The sequence below is a fragment of the Ptychodera flava genome, chromosome 6 (assembly GCF_041260155.1).
Source record: "Ptychodera flava strain L36383 chromosome 6, AS_Pfla_20210202, whole genome shotgun sequence".
Classification (NCBI taxonomy): domain Eukaryota; kingdom Metazoa; phylum Hemichordata; class Enteropneusta; family Ptychoderidae; genus Ptychodera; species Ptychodera flava.
Genome location: NC_091933.1, coordinates 33,365,207 through 33,387,397, shown reverse-complemented (window position 1 = coordinate 33,387,397; position 22,191 = coordinate 33,365,207). Strand labels below are relative to the sequence as shown.

The 22,191-nt window shown below is 39.2% G+C and overlaps 1 protein-coding gene across 2 annotated transcripts in view; it reads right to left on the bottom strand.

Moving 5' to 3' along the window:
- Positions 1-21,568, bottom strand: part of LOC139135556 (leucine-rich repeat serine/threonine-protein kinase 2-like) — a 58,736-nt gene extending 37,168 nt beyond the window's left edge. The window contains exons 1-3 of one of the 2 annotated variants that reach the window (XM_070703003.1): positions 21,448-21,568; positions 12,883-13,039; positions 642-838 (exon numbers count right to left, since the gene is read on the bottom strand). In XM_070703003.1, the coding sequence (XP_070559104.1) occupies positions 642-838; positions 12,883-12,971 (286 nt within the window). In that variant the 5' untranslated portion in view covers positions 12,972-13,039; positions 21,448-21,568. Of the gene's footprint in view, positions 1-641; positions 839-6,339; positions 6,453-12,882; positions 13,040-21,447 lie in introns of those variants that run through there. The other variant, XM_070703004.1, reaches the window with a different exon arrangement.
- Positions 21,569-22,191: the final 623 nt, after the last annotated feature.

The following is a 22,191-nucleotide window of genomic DNA, read 5'->3' as shown; positions in this document are numbered from 1 at the left end:
TGATTAAACTTTTAATATCTTTCTAGTTCTCAACAGCACAATGTAAATTGGCGTTTCGCGATCCTCGCCTTGACTTCTTCCGAGAGAAAAGAGATGTCCTGCCTTGACAAGGACGTTAGGAAATCTCCATAGTATACTATAATATTATACTAGCCTAAACGTGGGACTATGTGCCTGGGGGTATGAGACTGTTTGCCCGACGTTAGGAGGGGAGAACCCTCCCATGCCTAGAGGGTACATATAGTCCCTTGTTTGGCCTGTTTTTTATTACATTCCTCTCTTACATAGATTTCTCTCCAAATGTTTGGGTTTGCATACAAATGATAATATTTATTATTATTTAAATCAGTGTTATGTGATTTATCGATTGTAATGCATATTTTTTGTAAAAACAACATTTCCCCCATCAAAAACATGTAATTTAATTATTTTTAAATCCTGAAGTTGTCAAGTTGAAAACAGTTCCGGGTCACTGTCAGTCAAGTGATGACTATATGGTCCGCGGCGTCATCAACAAGTTACCATTGAATCATATGGAGTGCGCAACGCTCGATATACGAGACATGTAAAAGGAATTCATCCCGTATACAGATAAGACAGACACGGATAAGACAGGTACGGAGGGATTTTATCATACTTACAATTTTCAGCCAATGCAATAACTTCCCTTGTTGCCGTCGAAATTTCTTCCGGGGAAAATAATTCATTCTGGAGTTTTGCTATGAGGTCCCGTGTGTCCTCTTGCGTCTGCAGACTGTTTTGACTGACTTCCATCGTTCTACCCGTAGTCTTAGAAAATACCACACTGAACGCAGTCTCTTCGCTGTCACTATACCATCTGAAAAGACAACCAGAAGTTAACAGTTACCGAGTTACGCAATCTATCGGCTGATATATGAATTCTTCCCCGCTATCCGCCATAGAAAGATGGAGCTTTTAGTGTGAAATTTGAATTTGTGCCCGAACTTCAACATATATATTTAAGCTTGGGACAGTCCAGTTACATTTCTTCGATGAATGCGTAGGCGTATTTCCTGCCACTTTGAGTACTTCGAATATAAGTGATGCACGCCACCCTCTCTGATCATGTACAGCATTCTCAATAAGTAAGGGAAGTGTTTTGTTACGCAGTGCGTTGTACCTGAATTCAGAGAACGAACTCTATTCGAGGAATGTGGACGCTTAAAATAGATACGATAGAATGTGACTCGGGGACAGTGATATTCGGCCTCTTAAATTTTTACAAAACGTCTCTGATCTACTATTTGTGAACTTTCATTTCGAAGCTCTAGGAGTAACTAAAATTTTCAGTCTTATTTTTGTGAAAAATCGAAAATTGTATTTTTTTGTCCCCATAGAGAGGGATGGCGGCCATTTTGAATTTCAAATATCGTTCCTCTGGTGCCAAAATTTGGACGGTGACCCCTGATTTTTGTTCTTGGTCTTCAAAAAGAATAGTTGAAAGTTTCCTTGTGGAAAGTTTGATCGAAAGTTTAAATCTTTCACGTTCGAGGCGCATTGGCGCCTATAGATTCTATTTAGGAAATATCACTGCACTTTAAATACGAATAACCGTGATTTTGTGTTGAAAGTCATTAATAATCAAGTCTATATTCATATTTTACCACCCAAAGTACCTGGGATTGTTTGTCTTAACCAAGGTTTCTGTAATCAAACTTTTTCGAGCGTTTTTTGCTGCTGCTGATTTGCAGTCTTAGAAGGGTTCATAAGTTCTCCCAGTTATCATAAAATGTATATCATGAATCTACGGTTGAATGTTTAAATGTAAGTCACGAATAAATTGCGCTGACTCAGACTTCTGTTAAATGTCTCGTGACATACATAGCTGCCCCTCAGAATTTGGATCGTGAGTTGACGATAGATTCCTTTCGACGAATGCCACTTGAAACTTTTTTTAATCCAACCACAGAACAAACATGTGTAGATCTAGCGCATGTCTTGACAACGTTTCATGATTCTCGGCAGTGTCTATGTCATCTACGATTGGACAATTATGCTGATGGTGATAGAACATGTCATCAGTCACTCGCTGCTGGTAATACATTGAATGTCACCGAGCAAGTCAAGGTGTTGCCTTCGAAATGATAATAACGTCTTTGATGCAGGGCACTCAAATTTCGGTGAACCCCGTAGTTATGTTCTTAACCAAATTATAGGGCAAGACACTGTCCAAGACACTTTGCCAAAAAAGAGGGAGAGGAAACGGGCCGTTTGACTGAATATCGATGTTTAAACAAAGATTTCCATAGGTATCTATCGGCGAATTACTTTTCATTTTATCACAAAAACTGTACTATGAAAACGTGACTCCGATTGCATCGCGATTGGTGCATGGAAATTCCCTAGATTTTGTTTAGCCGAGCTCTCCGAACTGGGTTTAGCTGTTTTTCAGACCAGGGCATTGTTGAATATTATTCAACTCCCACGCACAAGCGTAGGCACACACTACCGGCGCACGGTGAATGAGAACTCAACGTCGAGACACAAGACAACACATCTGAGTAGATAAAATACTGGTATTCCCAAGGTCATTTGAGTTGAGAGTAATAACATGAATGGTGAGTTTGTTGAAGCATTAGCCGGCATAGAGTGTGAATCTTAAGACGTTGAGTTTACACATTAAATTTCCACGAATTTATTTACATGGCAGCCAATAACGATAAGAGTACTTTTCAACATGACTCGAATAAAAGTTTGTAAGTCGCCCATAGTCAAATTTGAGATGACCGTGTTCAGTGTTAGCAGTTTGCGCAGACTTCACTACGTCTCATTCATGAGGTAAAACTACATTTTCGCTGACGATTCTTAACCTTTTCTCGTGAATTGAAAAGATACGCGAGAAGCCATCGAAAACCATTACAGGAAAATTTATCAACTTGACCCAATACACGACGTTTCAACATGAACAAGTATTTTACTCGTAGCGGCACTGTGTTCAAAATTACTCGAGAAAATAAAACGAACGGGCGTTCACCATAACAAAAGTGTCTCTCAACTGAGATCACACGCTAGCACGCACCTCGCAATTGAAAGACTTGAATTGAAATACTTAAATTGAAAGACTTATAAAGACTCAGAGTCTAAAATTTTTGCTCAAACCTTCCGTAAGAGACCTTTACGCCGATATTTTCCGACACTTTAACTTCAGAACAGACTCATCCCTGTGTTAAATTTATTGGGAGATTAAAATTTTAGATCTTCACAAAAATAAGCCGTTTGCTGCTTCAAAACACGGATGGTAAAAGTTTGACATTCAGAATATATGTTCCCGCGGTACAGCTTCTGTATGATACATCACATATGTACTGCTACGGCACAGAAGCGTGGTAGTGCACATCTTTCAAGACATCAAGCGGGCGAATTTATCAGATTCATCCGGTAGTTAATATTGTTTACGTGTTTTCGTGGTCCAAAAAGTAGAAGAGTGTAAATATAACGTGAATCGGTTGAACGAACTTTCCTTTTGCGTATTGTGTTGTGTTGAGGGGCAGTGGATTGCGCAAACTCTTCACAGAAATGCAGTGACGCGGAGAAAGTTGTCTGTACTTTGAAACCTCAGACAATACATTTTTGTTTCCTTCTTCCGGGTCACAGTGGATGCATCACTTGCTACTGAAAGTGATTTTCAAATTGCTAAACAGTTTCACCACACCAGACGTTACAGAAAACACATGTGATATGCCTTTCTCTTATACATACCTCCACAAATTTGCCTGTATATTTTTATACATTAAGCATATTTGTTGACGTTGGCGACAATGTGCCGACGATATTTCACACAATTGTTTTTATTTCGTCAAGTTTTCGAGAACAGGTCCATACATGCAAATGTCTATTTTATTGCGACGACCAGATTAATATGTGCTTCTACCACCAACATATATCCAATGGAATATGGTTCAATAATTTATATACTTATTTTTTGACCATTTCGTCAATGCGGGCTTTACATTCAAGTATTATTTTTATTTATTGTTCTTTGACACTGCATATTATACTCTACCCTTCTGAGAAGACAATTACTCTCTATACTATACACAAGTACGAAGTAATGAAATCTGTTACTTAAGTTTCATGCATCCTGCAATCTTCAGAAAGATGACCCAGACTTCTGTCTGAAGATTGCACGATGCATGAAACTTAAGTAAGATATTTCATTACTTTGTATTTGAAGTAATTTGTGTTATTATTTATAACGCTCTGCTTAGCATAGAGCACTGTGGTTTCCCACGAGGACATCTGTATAAGACTGATTCTTGCAGCCCGATATAACCCCAAAACCTTGTTTGCCACATAGCCTTGCGACTTCTCCGGGGTTTTTTTTGTAGAACATACCGCGCTACTTAGTCTACAATTTGTAGTTTTGTGAGTGCCTCGGCAGACAGCGGTCTTTGTTTCGTATTTCACTACATAGTATAGTGTGGTATCTTTACTTACAGACACTCGAGAAACAAAATTTACACGACAAACATGCAGTCGCTAATTTATCCAATAAATGGCGTGATAAATAGGAGAAACGTGCAGTGATTATTTGTAAGCTTACACTTGTAGGAGGAGGAATTTTCTCGGAAACACAATAATTTCGTGGTCAAAATTACAAGTTGATCTGGGCGTCAATTTGGAAAACAGCATACAACAGTGGCCAACAATGTGTCCCTGCACACAGGTAGGTCATCTGCTGACCATATAAGGACAATGGTATTGTCGTGGGCGCGACTGAAATGTAAACGTCATCAGTTCATTCACTCACAAATCAGCTGCACTGGATACGGTGCGCGCATGCGTGACATGATTTTTCCAAAGTTTTGTCATACTGTGCATACAACATGCTCGACGGTACCACGGTACAGTGCAGTGAACTTTGAATGAATGAAAACTGACCGCTCGGAAGATATATGATACGGCGATCGATTTTTCTTTCATTTTCTCTATTTTAAATCCAACAACTGAAGCATCACGACAAAACAAAAGTTTGTCTGCATGCAGTGGAACTTGAATTCTGACAAACAGCAAGATGACAACGATAAGGTGACTGTATATACGATAATGTAACTGCATTCGATAATGTGACTGTATATAATACGATAATATGATTGTATATACGATAATCTGATCGTATATTCGATAATGTGACTGGGTACATATGGTCCGATGCATACATTACATGTTACGTTTCCTGGCCCTTGACCAACAGTATGTTCATTTTTCTCAAGCGAAAGTGGAAAAAAGCTGACTCGACTAGTCTTGATTGACGTAAGCGAGGATGAGAAAAAAAAAACATTTGTTGGCCTAAATTATATTTTGTGAACTTGCGTATTCTTGATCTTTATAAAGTTAAATATCATCAATATATATTACTGAATGTTTCACTGCTAACTAATTCTCCCTGTAACGTTGAAAGAATGTTCATAAATTCATAAACATTTCTGTTCGGTAGTTTCAGTCAACAGACAAAACCTGCAGAAGTCTGGCGATCACACATCATAATATCAGTTTTTTTATGTCAAGAAATTGGTCAACGTATGCAATTTGTAAACATTGTAAACACTCGTTTATCAGAGTATTGTTAGGCCCCTAAGTGAAAAGCATTTAGTTCAATAAATGGGCGAAGAATAGCCCGGGTGTACGAATATTACACATGACCTTCCACCAAGGTCAACTCTTTCAGTATCAAAACTCGTTTCGTGCTTCTGAAGGCTTACATTAAGGGACGAACCGTCGCAAGGTGTTGAGTAAACTGCTCTGCTCGTCGTCCATAGACTGTCGACGCCGGAGAGACTTCACATCTTTTTAGCTTAAACTACCGGCGAAGCCAGTTTGGTTCAGTGCCGTAAAATGGAACGGATTACATGTATATGCCTACAGCCAAGAGCTGAAGGCACAACACTTATTCCTTGCCAAACGTTGCGAACCACACCGATTTCTGTCTGTTACAATTAGCGATGAAATATTCACAGCAGTACAAGCGTCTGCCAATCCCTTGCTGGCAGCACCAGTAAGTTTCATAAATTTATTTCAGTGCGTATCCCGTAAATTAATAAGTCGCTGTATACAGACTGACTCCAACGTTTTTGAACAGAAATCAGAAAAGAGGCCATGCCTGCCAAGATCCATATCAATATCGTAACATATCGTGCGCCGACTGTTTATCACAGATCACGTTTCTGATTCGAGAGCAAACGGTGACCCAGGTCATATGTGTGAATGAAATGAAATTCATTCGCAATCAAAACTGAAATTGGTACATGTACTTTTTTACCATATGCGTGAAAAAATCGCGAGCGTTGTGATCACTAAATTTCTGAGCTAGCACCTTACCTGGATATCGTCGTCGAGAAAACATTTTCCGATTTGTTTCGATCATATAGGACAAATGTCCAGGGCTCGGTGTTATCGCTCCAGTCCATTTGAAATGTGACTTGTCTGTACAGTTGATACTATAGTAATGTCTGAAATGGAAAGTCACGCGGTACTATCTCTACTAGGAACAGTCATAAAGGGCGATTCGCGGAAGCGGTCTATTTTTACACAGCCGGGTAACTTTACGACTCACCCTTCATTCATTCACACATGAACTGGGTCACCTTTTAACCTCTTTAGAATTATAAGTTTCAATGGAAACCTATCAGAGGAACAACGGAAATGGGTTAGCTTAATTGTTTCTGCAAGTTGACCGATTCGCACTGGGAATTTCTCCACCATTAATTGTATGTGTGTCAAGACCTGTAAATATGTGCACACAAAACGCGTGTCTTCAGAATGGCCCACTTAAAGATTTTGAAGGCAAGGGGAAGGACGACTTTTACTTTCTTGTGTCGCCAAGTCCGACAGTTGACAACGGATGGGGCGAGAATGGATTTACGATTTCCTAGTTTCAGGTTGAACAGATTCTGACGGGACAGCCGCTGCGACACAATCGCAGTTAAGATGAACACTCTCGCGCGAATGTTTCAAAAGAAGTAATCCTACTTTTGAACATCTGAGCTGAGACACATTGTTTCCCTGCATTCCTGCACACAAAGCTGGTAATACATGGAGTGACTCTACAGCTACTATTATTTAGCACTGATGTGCAAATGGTATTGTTAGGGTCACAGTATGTTTTTGAACCTACCACCCTCTCTGTTTAAAAAAATGCAGACCGTTGGTGTAGTCTCACTCTTATAATTATGTTCCGAAATTATTGAGAATGATAATTTGGTGGTAATGGAGTTATTTGAAGATACTTTAATATGTTTGCCAGGCACTGATAGTACCGAGCATTAGGCGTATATTTACTGATCCCTCGCCAACTTTTTTATCACATTTTTGTGGGATTGATGAAATAAAATAGTAATAAAAAATAAATAAAATTTTTATTATATTATTTTTGATCCAGAAACTCCCGAGAGTATATTTACATTCTTCAGCGAGGCATGGCCTTTCCATAACGACGCAATATGTATAAAAATATGCGCTACTGTTATTGACAAATGAATTCTTGTCCTGACCAGAGTACGGTAAGTTACATGTCAATAAAACTGATAGGGATGGACCATTAGATCCTAGGACTGGGTAATCAGAACGTGAACGTTTAAAAAATATGCTAGTATCCTAAGGTTCAATACTCACGGGGATTCGGAAGGTTTTTTGCTTTTCCTCCATATTCAAGTCCTTTTCCAGTATTCGCTCGAGTAAATATATTGTTTTTCAAAAAGCAGCAATACTGAACAGTTTTTCAAGTACCCTGGATCGCCACTGGTGGTCATTCAAGTTGAACGACTCTCATGAGAGTCCAATAGCTCAGAAAAGTCCATGACAATATTTCCTTTTTTTATTTCAAAGAAATGATATGTACTGCATGTTACTGGATAAAGGAGATGAGACGCACCATAAAGTCACCAGATCTCGCTACTAAACCATCAATTCAGTTTTTGTGCATCTCTCTTGCACATAAAATAATGTTTTTCTATAGAGAGTTTCATACCCACTATCTACTTCTGCCTAATACGACTTTTAAATGCGAGGTGAAAGGTCACTAACTAAACTCCTATAGTCCTTCCGCTGATTTATTGTACCAATTGACATGCCTTATTGTGAAATTTGACACTAAACAGTACTCCCTTGAAACAATTATACGTCTGTTATATACCTTGGTCATTGAGGTGAGGCAACGAGCAAAGTTGTCACAGAGGGCTGGGGACAAAATTCCTCATTATCCTCCTATCTCAGTCTTCTTCAACCTCAGCTATGCATTATAGGTTCCATTACTATTGGCAAGAAAACTTTCCATTCCTTGGCTTTGTTGAAAAACCTGAGAATGGGTTTACACATGACTTTTTTTCTTTCCGGGCAACTTCTTTCGTGCGGTTCACTCGGGACTGATGACCCGTTCTCAAACCCACTGCCGTGAATTCTGCTTAGTGCATTGAATTATTGTGCCGCTGGCATTGTTACAAATAAACCTTGTATCTCGGTTGATTATTCCGAACTTTGAAACGTAACAAATTTAGTTTCGCATGCATGTTGTCAAAAGTGGTCAGCGGGTAACCGAACTGGCATGCCGGAAATGGTATAATTGTTAAAATATGTTTCACCAGTACAGACCCTCCATCACTTGGTGCGGAGGAAACCCTTTTGTGAAGCCGATATTTTATGTTTTGAGATTTAATGAGGATGTTGTTCTGGCGATTTGAATGTCCATTTACTAAAACTATGAGTGGTTAAGAGGACATATTAGACAGCATTATGGTGGCCAGGCTTGCTCGACGCGTCAAATATGTCTATTTGTTCAGCTTCCTATCATGATTGTAAGTGCGGTTCATTTTCTTTGGTCACCAATATCACCGTGTGTATAGTTCCCTCCCAATAGAGATATCACAAAATATCCGTTCAACTGTAATTTCCCGAAGAATTCAAATGAGTTACGCGCAAGATTAAGAAAGTTAAAACCGTCATTAAACAAAAACTGACGATGATGGTTCGAGGTTTTTACACTAATTTCTCTCTTCTACGATTCTCTTGTCCTTACGCTTCCTATGGCCTACATCACCGAATGACTGAGGGAATTTGCCGTGGCTGCATTATTGTGTACTAAACTAGCTTTCTCAAAACAAACACACAGTATAACAGTTGACACCAGAAACATCCATTGTGCGAAGTTCACAACTCCATCGTCTGCGAATCGAACAAAATGCCCCGGTCGTCGTAATTACGCGAAGTACAAACATTAAACAATTTGAATGGAACGGGGCGTCATGAAAATATTTTGAGACCCGTGGACAGATAAACCTATTGGCCTTCATTGAAAGGAAAGAAAGTTTGGACATGAGACACTTATTTTGACTTCGTAGACGATTTTCGGACAAGTGCACCAAAGTTGTCCTCAGAACAAAAACAGTTGTATTGGTAATGAATGGCTCCTTTTGGCGAAACGAGTCAAAGCCATCAATGTAGGATGCATGCAGCTTGCTCGTTCTTGGCTATGGTCCATAGCATATGGTGTTTTATAGAATTATTTTACAGAATTAATCTGTTTGTTAGTGGGTATACACGAGTCGGTAAGGTATAGTTCGCGCCTCGAAAATGAAAGACTTAGAACTTTTGTTCAGACTTTCCTCAAGGAGAAACAAATGACCAAAATATTTACCGATATTGGAAATGCAAAATGGCTGCCATCACTGTGTTATCTCTCTGAAGGATGATAAAAAATCTTCACAAAACTAAGCCGGTTCAAATTTTATTCATCCCATAAGCTTCAAAATGAGCCCCCGGAATGGGTGGGCCAAAATCATATTTAATGTTTTAGAGTCCGATATCCGTTCAAAAGGCGCGTTCTCCCATAACATCTGTATGACCAAAGCTTTCGACACGTCACTTGTGGTTTTGCTTTTACAAAAGAAAGCCTACAAAACATGGAGGCAAGTTACAAATACGTACGTTCAAAACCAGAGTGAACCAGTGCAAAGTGACTTACGTCATTCTCAAGGTATGTAATAAATATGACACAAACCTGACTGGTACTAGAAGATCTGACTGATAAAATAATTCTATGCATAAAAACAAGTCCGGAAAGCCGTATCAAAGTCCATCAGTATTCTATCGCTACCAAGGGGGTGACAAACATTGTCAAGAAATGCAAATACATATGTACACCCGCCATGCGGGGTCGATATTTGCTACGCCCACTTGTGTTTAATCCCTTGTTGTACCATAAACCCTTACAAAAAATGACAAATCTGAAATTAAACTGTAAATTGAAATGCACCCTTTATGAGAGACACAATTTAGTTTTGTCGTGTAAAAATCGTTTGTTTACATCTGGTGGTTACCTTTAGTACCAAGGAGAGGTTGGCTTTGGGTTCAGAAGAGTCCTTCTTATGCAAAGTGGTGCTGGGTTAGACGGGTCTTCTGAAGACCTCCTTACTGCTGTATGCACACATTGATTTGCAGTTTTTCACACATTTTGTTTTGCTTCTTTACGATATTAATCTCCGACAGTCTAAATATTATTTTCATATAGATGTTGGTCTTGGACACTGGCTAAAGTCACTAAATTACTGCAGTAAGATGCTGGCAGACACCTGATGTTCCTTAGAACCTCTTCAGGTACTTAATTCCGCCAAAAAAGTATCACATATTGTCGAGACACTGTCTAATGTTGCTTATTATCAGATAATCTTAGCCACTGGCTGAGATTATCTGATAATAATCTTAGCCACTGGCTGATGCCAGATAAATTATTAGATACTCTTTAGCCTATTATTATTATTATTATTATTATTATTATTATTATTATTATTATTATTATTACCACACTTCATCTTAAGACGAGTATCTGATTACAATATAGTGACTGAGTAAAGACACAACTAATACACAAACAAAAATAAACAAAAAATATATGAATTCGATGAAAAAAATGTTGAAGACAAACAAACCCAGGCTAGTCTAAGTCAGAGCCTTCATTACAATATTTCATGAAAAGATAATCATGATATTCTGATTTAAACGTCCACAAAGCTTCACAGTTTCGGAAAGATGAGGGGGAATGGAATTCAAAATTTTCAATGCTCGATAAACAGATGATCTTTGACCCATGCCTGTCTTAAACATTGGTGGGTGAAGGTTACCATTACTGCGCTACGAGTATTTAAACGATTCATTTCTGAGAGAGCTCGGAATAGCTGACTGATACAAAAAAAAAAACAAAAAAAAAAAAAAACAGTCTTTGGCCCAAAGACGGTCGGCAAAAATGCACCCACTCTATAAAATGGGGTTTTACCTTGGGGTGATATACATACAAGTATGAGAATTGCATTCCAGTCATTATATATTACTTGTAACACTTATAGATCATGAAATCTTCTTTGAAGAACAATGCGTCGATGTTAATATTTGTTGTTAACTTACAAGTGTCCGGTTTACACACCCCTTTCGACCAATTAATTGTTCTAGTAGGCAACCAGCAGACATGTGCAACCAGAGGCCAACAAATTACCTTTCATTTCATCATGCAGTCGTGTCAGAACGGCGGTCAGACAGGTGTGACTGAAATGCAGACGTCACGAGTTCATTGACTCACAAACACTCCGCCGTCTTAATCAGAACTACCGTATACGCACATGACAAGGTGCATGCGCTAACAGTTAGCCTAAGGACAATTAAATGAGAACCAACCGCCTGAAAATCTTTTGAATTACATGCTTGTGAAAAACTGCTAAAATGAAGGGTACAGATGACCAACAGTTGACGCACGTGAGGATTGAAAACAAAATCATTTGCTTTTTCTGGCATTAATTACATTTTCTGAATTCCTTGCGTATTCTAAATTTTTAGTTTCCAAAACATGACTGTCCTAAACGTTTTTGAATCGAGTATTTTTACTGATCTTTCATGCTTGTCTCTGATTACAGTCAATATAATTTATCTCTTAAAGTTTATTCCTTTTCCAAGTTTCACAAACATTTCTAGTCAGTATAGTTTCAGTTTAGCACGAAAACGTTTGTGTCTATGACCGTAATCTCTGCAGAGTATCATTTTTATCTCAAAATTTTAATCGGCGTATCTCGTGTAATCTATGGATGATGTACTGTAAATATGTCCAACCCTCGTTAATTACGATCTGTTGAAGTGAAAGCATACGGTTAAATGCAGTGTGACGAATTTTCCGATGTACGAATATTACACTTGGTTTTCCAGCATGTGTTTTGAATACTTTATCGAAACACGTCAGATACTGGTGCTGCCATAGACAAAGAGAAACACAGATGTTCTCTTTGTCTGTGGTGCTGCCGACCACGGACTAAAGCTGTAAGAGGTATCGAAGTCGAGCAGTATTTCAAATCTCGCATCCAAGTGGGTGAGCAAACATTGTGAAGAAATGCCACGCTTGATCGATTTTTTGCAGCACCCACTCATCTTTAATCACTTGTTTGAAAAAAAAAAAACATATTTGAGATAAGTTTACTCGATTCTACTGGTGAATGAGTCCCTTACTCTGACATAAGTATAAAAATACTGAAAGCTGTGATCGCGTCCATGGTGCAATTCTCTAGTATAAATTACAGGGGTTCCAATCGTTTTGAATAGAAATCAGCAAAAAGACCACGCCTGCCAAGATCCACATCAATGTACCCACCAACAGAGAGTTTAGAGATTTGAAATCATCGTTAAGACTCTGGACCCAGTGGTCTTATTTCATATGGATAACATCGACGAGGTTTTGAGTACACGTCGTATCGTATCGTACACGGAGTATTAGTCACAAATCAGGCTTGCTCAGACATTTCCAGAGCACTTAATTCATTCGCAATCAAAATTTTAAAATGACGCTTTTTAATGATCACGTGAAAAAAAACCTTAGAGTTTTGAGCGCCTTACCTGGAAATAGTCGTCGTGCATAGATCTTCTGGTTCGTTTCGCCCTTGTAGGCCACATGCCCGCCTCTCTCTATCGCCGCACCCGTCCATTTGAAATATGCGGCTTGCCAATACGTTTGACGGTATATAGTGCTTTAAACGGCAAGTCACGTGGTGCCCTGTACTAGGAATAAGCCGTATTACGTTACGTGGAAGTGGAAGTGGCCAACACAAATAAAGAGCAGAAAAAACAAGTTCGCCCACATTTTAATCGCGACCAGAGAGAGACATAATTCAAGGCAGTCTTTCTATATGAAATGGAAATTTCATTTAGAGCCCCTACGGGTATGTCCTGAATCACTTGCGAGGCAGCAGATGCAAATTCACCGATCGCAAGTTTCGATAGTGAAACAGAGCACTTTCACTTTTGAATGGAAGCCCTCACAAAACACGGCCAATTACGAACGTCAAGTGCGCGTGCGTACACTGCATCATCATTGGAGTTGAAAGATTCAAAGGAAAAAAAGATACGTGGCGTGTTGGCCCAGCAGTACCGACATATACGCGTGGAGAAATTTTGATAACCGAACATATTTTTCGCCTAGAGGTCCAAGTCTAACTGTTCCCGAGTTGAATTGGGCGGGAAATAACCCATCGGTGATTGTCGTTGTAATGACATGTAAAGGGGAGTACAAGATAGCATGATGTACACAGAATGGCCCTCTTCAAGACGTTCGTTGTCCAGTACGGCTCTCGCTTTCCCGGGTAGGCATTTGGTATGCTCCTAGACTTTATTCAAGTCTGTGATGTGTGAATGTTTGAGTTGGGTGAACGCGATGATTTGCGTTCTGTTTTCATGTGAAACGCGTGAGTGGGGTGAACGCGATAGGCGGGGTGAGCGCTATACAGGGGAGTTTCTCCCGGAATCCGGCAGAAACTAACTCATTACTGCGCAGACTCAAAGGTAATGCATTCAATCGCAGGGAAAACCTGGCCGGACTGCCAAATTTCGAATAGGTTTGTACGAAATAGGAGAGACACAAGATATAAATTATTATATATGATTTTATTTTTTTTAAATTCACCGACTTGAATCAAGTCTAGTATGCTCCATAAACTTTACTGATTCAGAAGTACAATAGTCGAAGGTTTTGCGATTTTCCAGATTCATGTCAGACAAGTAGTCACCTGTGCAAGGTTACCATTGTTAATAAGTACTAAAAATATTTAGAACATCTAAAATATTAATGTACTTTATCAAATTTGAAATTACTAGATCAGAATTTGGCGTCCGAATTTCATCAGCTTAGTGAAGAAAAACAACCCTACATATAACCACCGTCGGAGGGGCTGTGCTTTAACAATCCGTGCGGTGACACGTTTCCCCCTGCATTTCTCTATACAGAATGGGTAAAAGTTGAGGTTACACTCAAGCTTTTAAACTGAAATTTGGTACTAGTGGGCAAATGCTATTGTCAGGGTCATTTTTTGTGTTTAAATCTTTCTCTTTGCGGAAGTTCATGCCCGCAAGCTCAACCAACCTGTAGGGAATGGTAACGCGTACAGCCGCTGCCGAAAGGAGGCGAGGCCCGTAGTTTACGACGATGTGAAGGAAACTTGTGAAGGAAACTTACGGGATATCAGTGAATGATTAACGGTTGGTATGGTCTCGTTCTCATGCTGATCTTCTGATATCGATTATGATAATTTGATGAAAGTGGAAGTATATGGAGTTTTTTTTTAAATACTTTTCCCAGGTAGTGAGGGTTCCCAGCACGCATTTTGTTAATTCATCGCTATCTTCTCCTGTTTTTAATTCATGCTATATAGGCCATGGATAACAGCAGGGCTTAATTATCAGCAACTACTAAAAGGTTCATACCGTTAGAGCTGTCAGGAGGGACTATTAGATCCGGGGAGAAGGTTATCAGAGCGACAACGTGTAGTAAGTGCCAGTATTCCAATGTTCAACAATGGGGAATTGGTAGACGTTCTTACTAATTTCCTGCAGAATCAAACTCACTCTTTCTGATGGGGTCCACTTTTCAGTCACGTAAGTCTTTTTTTTTCGAGCAGCAAGCCCGTAAATGTTGAACCGTTTTTTCAATGAGCTACTCCGCTCGCGAATGGTCGGCATCTCCAGGTGAATGAATCATACGAAAGTCCAATTGCTCAGAAAAAAGTATTATCTAAGGATTGCGATATTGCGTTTTTTTTTTTTTTTTTTGTTTCAATTTAGGTATCACACATTTACAACTTAAATGTTACTAACTGGATAGAGATTATAAAACGCATATCAGATCGTCAGGTCTGTCTTGATTAGAAAACTTAGCAATAATTATATAATTTAGTTTCCTATCCTACACTTAAAATAATGTGTTCCTCACCGAGAGTAGTGTGCATTGGGTACTGCCTCAGTCTTAGCTGGGTTTTGAATCAGATCGCTGTAATAACTACCCACGACTTCCATCCACATTAGAAATGACAAAAGGAGTTTAAAGGTCATAAATTATAATACTCATTTTTGTTATTTATGGTATTATTTGACCTGTTTTATTATGCAATTTGACAACTAAACATCGCTGCATTCATACATTTATGATTCTGTTATGTGCCGTAGTCATGGAAGGTTAGGAAACGAGCGTTATTGTTTGTTTTTACTGGGATCAGCCTAGGGACAAATATGCCGTTCATACACAGGCCATTGAAACGTCTCTGAAACGGTTCTGGGCCAATACTGACACAGAAAGTTATGTGTGGACACTCCGAAATGGTTCTGAAGCGTTTCAGATTTGAGACGGTTTAGTCGGCCCGACCAGAGCCGTTGTAGGGATTAACTCTATCCGCAAATCGCTGTGTGGACAGACTGAGCCGCTTCAGAAGCGTTTCAAACGCCCTCACGCGACAGGTATTTGTAACATAAAACAAACAACAACCAATATACAATATTCACTTTCCCCATGGCTGTCGAACACAGTACTACATCTCGCGGTATACTGGTCCGACGAAGAGATAAGCTTGCTACCAAAAACCCTATCAATTCGACCAGAAAAAAATAATTACGATTTGAAAAACGTCGAATTAATAGGAAATTAAAACTGCCGAAATAATTTAGTGGTCGAATTTAATTTGGAACGACGAGGATGAAATTTAAGCGAGACATTTTTGCCATGTTGAGACTGCTTCAAAGCATGGACTGTGAAATTTTGTGAGGTCGACAAATTTCGTAACAAAAAAACCTCAAACGCACGTTGGTGTCACATCAAAATCAAAGTGGCCGCGATTACAAACGGAACAATATGTGAGACTGCCACCGGCCGCTCGACGGACGACACGTAAGTTGACATCGTGTGCCAGCCCTTGGAAATATATTGTAACTCCTTGACAGGCAGATGAGATAGTCTTATAGCGTTTGATACATGAAAGTTTGTAAAAATAATAAAAAATGACATCACCGATCATAAGAAACGTGGTGTTGAAGATAATAGTTTTTAAAAGAAGACTATGACGACCATATTTCTGTAAGTATTATCTAACTTTAGAAAACCAACATCTGAAGATTTACTTCCACCAACACTTTTGGATTTGTTCCACTCTTTATTATAAGATTAGTCGAATTTCTGGAAAGTAGGTGTACATTTTCGATGTCTGTGTATCGTCTACACCGAAGTCATATCCGAAAGAGTATAATCAGTTCGCGACCGCGTAAACCTCTCTCTCCCTCTCTCTCTCCGCATTTCAATGTTTTATATTGTCGACATTTATATATCAGTCTGAAGTTTCAGGTCACTGCTCATTGCAAGTACCGGTAGTTGATGTCAATTTTTCCGTATCGGGCATGGTCTCTATCGTCACTCTAATTGTTAGTGTTTTCCTGTTATATTCCATATCAAACTCAAAACACAACGTGAACAACGCTGATAATATATTGCATATTTCGTATCGAAAACCGGTAAAGTTCGTAACTGGTGACATGTCACGCCCTGGAGAAAGTTCATCACCATCGATCGAATGTCCGTGGCGCTTTTGCTTCCAAATAGACATATTGAAATGCACAGGGAACTTCGCGGTATGGCAATTATATGAACTTTACCTTGAAGAAAGTCTGTGACTTTAAACTGGCCGTACAACCAACAATAAACATGGCGGAGCAATGATACCGATTTCAGAGACTTCGATTTTTTTTTCATTGCGACCTCGACCGCTGGTGAGAGCGAGTCGTCTATTTTTTTCCCACTGGCTATTTGGCTTTGAATTTTCAATTGCCATCTTGCGCTAAGTTAAAGCAAAAACAAGACGGGCGTTCTCTGTAAATCAATAAGCCTTTTGAATATGAAAAAATCGGACATCTGAACCTCAACACGCAGCTTGAAAGTTGTTCTCCGAATCAGGACAGGGACATCGGCCCGGGACATCGGTGAGGCCGGATTTCACGTAGTAGCTATGGAAACCGACGGCTCTGTCTATGGTTCGTTGTAAGAAACCATGCGATGTACGCTCCCTTGGGCCGTGGAATTTCGCCGTATCGCCTCTACAGACTACACCGTCTATTACCTAACCATGCTATTAAACAATCACACGATAGTTCAGTAACATATATCTTCATTAATCTACCGATCATCCACCGTCGAACACTTCGAAAACAATGGTCGCGGTCACGGATTCAAGGACGTTCACAAGAAGAAATTATCAATAAGTGGCGCGCAGAATTATTTTTACTGGTTTTGAGAACTTCTAAAATAACTTGTAATCTGTATATCTTCACACATCGAACCGATATTGTATACCTATCACCGTCGAGAACCGATATTGTATACCTATCACCGTCGAAGTTTATGTCTTTCACTGTAGAGTTCTTTTTATCCAAAACACATATTCAGAAGAGTCCCACAGAGCAGTCAAATGAAAGGATAATTGCTTCAAGCGAATGAAATTGCACGAAAGAATGAAAATCAACAGCACACCATGGACGTGATTTAAAACAATAGAGCTTGTGAATAGGACTATTTGAGTAAAAAGTGCCGTTTTTCTCGCAATTTTAGCAACTGTAACGACCCTTTATTCTTTAATACCTTTCCATAATTGAATTAAACTAGGTTTAGGGCTTATACACACAGTGTACACTGATGTACAGAACTTTAAAAAGTATTCTGCTGGTAACGAACAGGGGTTTACACTCTAATGGGCGCAGTAAAACAATGGTCACGTCCATAGATTCAAGGACGTTCACGGGGAGACACGATGGCAAATAGTGCAGTGTCGTAAAATTGCTTAGACTAGTTTTAAGAACAGTACAATATCTGGTCATCGGTGTACCGCTACCTGTGAATCGAAACGACAAGTGTAGACCTATAGCTTCGAAATTTTATGGGAGAGACACCACGACTGAGACCGACAGTAGCATAACAAACTATTCCCAATTGTTCGTCGTGTTTAATACAGACATCTCTGTAGGTGATTCTGGTTTCTCTTGAATCAAAAGTCCGACATTGACAAAATTGACATAAAATAAGTCCGAAAAGTTATGTTTTATTCAACTAACTGATTCATCTCCTTTGATATCCCCTATTAGCTACATGTAAACAGTCCGGAAAGACTGACATCGATGTCTCCCGGGCCCCCATTTCTTCACCATTTTGCAAAACATCTCATCAGCCGGACGCATGGGCAATGTCTTTGTACGTTGGTCAAAACTAATGACAGTATAGGTCAGGATGTAACATCGGTCAAAGTAATATTGAATATGGAAGACGAAAATGCTTTCATTGATTGACAAAAATGAGAGGGAACGAGTCAGTAAATATCGAACCATAAAGGGGAGATCGAGACTGCCATCCCCCATGATTAATCAACTGGGAACAAAATATATATTTCGATAAACAGACTTACACAACCAGAGACAGCATTTTATTCAGCTGTAAAATAAGTCACCGCCTTTCCTATAATAACACCCCGTTTGCGTTTCGATCTACTCTGCTCTGTCTCCAATCGGTATGGCCGTCCGGGTTTCGCCTGCCGTACTGACTGATACATGGTTATTTCTTCACATATTTTTTCATCGTTTGGCATAAAATACAGCATCTCTTTGGTGCACAAGGCAAATCAACGTTTAGAAGGAAAGTCACAGGAGGTTAGGATATTATATACCGTAGGTGAAATTAGAATGGAATGTTGAAGATGAAAAGACTTTTATCAGTCGACAAAAATTGCCATAAACCGAGAATTGAGATTGTCTATATGATTGGGAACAAATATATTCGATTGAGTCATTAAGTTTGTGTTTGATTCGTTTTAAAATGTGTTCCTACATTCTTATCCGATTGTTTGTGTTAATAAAAATGTTTGTTTCGCCTCGGATATTTGTAGGGAAGTTTGGATTAGTGTGGACGGTAATGTTTTGTATGTGTGAGGAAAGCTTATGGCGAGGCGAAACAAACATTTTATTAACACAAACCAGCGGATAAGAATGTAGGAACACAATTTCGAAACGAATAAAACACAAACTCGACACAAAACATTTTGGATAGTTCGGTGGGGAGCCTCTTTCACATTCTTTACAGCCAGTACGACGTCGTTCGTTTCAGCCATCTTGTTATGCAGTATGCTTGGCCATACACACCTTTTGAACTCGAGAGGGCGCATTAAGACGTCTTAAATATCAAAACAATGGCTTAATTTTGTGAGTATGGACACGAGCGGACCCAAACTATTAATCCCCTGTGTTTACAAATCACAAATAAAGTCGCTGAAACGTTTCAATTTTTGCCTGTATGAACGAAGTAAAATTACTGTTCTTAATTACACGTGTGATCTTCTTCAACGTCAGCAAGAATTATGTATTCAATTAATATGAGCAAGAACTTCCCATTTACTTGCTTGTCGACAGACTGTTTTCAGAGCACAGACATAAAATGGGCTTACAAATAAGTATTTTCTTCCTGGGCAGTTTCTTCCCTGCAGTCCGCGCAGAACTGACAACTCGCTCTCGCTTCATGATGTAAACCTTAGAACGTACATGCATGCATGCATCTGTGCATTTTGCGCCGTACCCGCTGATCTTTTCATTTTTGCGTTGCTTGTGAAGTTATAAAAGGACCTCATAGCTACGACCTTGAAAACCTCGTAACTATAGTTTCACATGTTGTTAAAAGCGATCAGCTAGTAACCGAAGTGGCATGAAATGGTATGAAATCGGTTACACCTTTATTATGGCCCCCATATTACCTGGTGATGGAGAGATTGTTACGTTGTTACATAAAGCCCATTGCGAGGCTTGTTTTGTATGTTTTGAGATTGCTTAATGACACAATTGTCAGTGAAAATGTCAAATGACCAAAAATCTGCGTAATGAGGAGGACATCATAGTTATGGGTAACACTATATGGTGGCCGAGTTTGCCCTGCATGATCAGCTGTCACGCCTGTTAGCCTGCTTTCTGAGGTCATCGGCACCTCCATGCCTATGTTTACCTCCTGATCATATATCAACAAACATCCCCTGAACTGTCATTACAAGAATAATTTAAATTATACGAAACGTTAAAAAAAGGGTTCATTAGACAAAGAAACTGAAACGATGTCGATTAAGTTAGAACGCACCTCGGGGACAGACATTCGGACTCTCAAACTTTTACAATTCTCTTCTGATATACCACATGTGGGGGTTCATTTTAAAGCTCTTGGTGAAAGAAAACTTTTCACCGGCTTAGTTTTTTGAAATTAGAAAATTTTTATTTTTCGCCATAGAGTTAACACAGGGATGGCGGCCATTTTGAATTTCTAATATCGGTAAATCTTGGATTATTTGTTTCTCTAGTACCAAAATTTGCACGGTGACCCCCTATTTTTATTCTTGATTTTGAAAGAGAATGATTGAAAGATTCCTTGAGGAAAGTTAGAGCAAAAGTTTAAGTCTTTCACTTTCGAGGTGCATATTACCTTAAGTGAAATTGCACTTCTTGCCCCTCTTCCAACTTTCACTTGTATGCCTCCGTTTTTTTCCGAACTGTCGCGACGTGATTACTACTAGCATTGATATGGCAGTTTGTACTGGCAATATAAATGATTTGCTGATCAAAGCTTTATCCTCCAGTCTGCGAATAGAAGAAAAATTCCCCGGTCGTCGCAGTAACGAAACACCGCAAACATTCAAGCGAAGAGCGGAGTCACAAATGTTGTGGCACCTGTGCATATGTGATAAACAGCGGGTCTTTCCATTTAAAGTGTAGACTTGCATCTTAGCCACCTTGTGACTAGAAGTCGTAACCGGTTTTGTAGCAAAATATATCAAAACTCAAGGCATATTGATTTCTCCAAGGAAAAGATTACATGGATATTGATTATTTATGGCGAATAGTTGGAGTTATCATATATGTATGACATATTCAACTTGCCCGTCTCATGGCAAGTTAACTGTATGATCGTCCATAAAATAGGCCTAATAAACCTCTTCGTGAATGGGCGTGCACGAGTCGTTAGGATCTCATGTACATTACCTATAAACCGTCACAGGTGGTTTTGTTTTTACCGATGAAGCCTAGAAAAAATTTGGAGGCTTGCGCATAGAGAGACTAGTTACAAACACTTACCTTCACAACCAGAGGGAACCAACGCAAAATGGCCTCTGTTATAATTCTCAAGGTATGCATTGAAAGTTGACAGATGAAATAACACAACAAACACGATAAAATGATCAGGTCAAAAGGTAAGCGGTACCGAAGTCCAGTATTTCTAAATTTGAATCCAAGTGGGCGTCTGAGCAAACATCGTGAACAATACCAATACACACATGCATTGCGTGCTCGTTTGAGTTTCGTACGGCCCATTTGTTCAATTACTTGTTGTTCCAAAAATGTCAATAGTGTGACAAAAGTTCAACCTAGCCCTGAACCATTAAAGGGACAAAGTCGCCCATTTTTTCATGAATTTGTATGATACGAGATACTACTTATATCGTTTGACATGTTGAAAGATACTGAATGAATGGGTGACCATGCATATATTCGACCCCGGTTTTAGACACGATAAAGAAACCATGGTGAAAATGAATTAATGGTCATGACCATTAATTCATTTTCACCATGGTTTCTTTATCCTGTCTAAAATCGGGGTCGTATATATGCATGGTCACCCTTTCATTCAGTATCTTTCAACATGTCAAACAATATAAGTAGTATCTCGTATCAAACAAAATTCATGAAGAAACGGGCGACTTTGTCCCTTTAACAGCGTGTGACAATCACGATTTAGCGAAAGTGTACAGTAGGATGTATGAATACTATTTGGTATGAGATGTAAAAATATTTATTTCTACATTTTAAGTGTGACCTAGT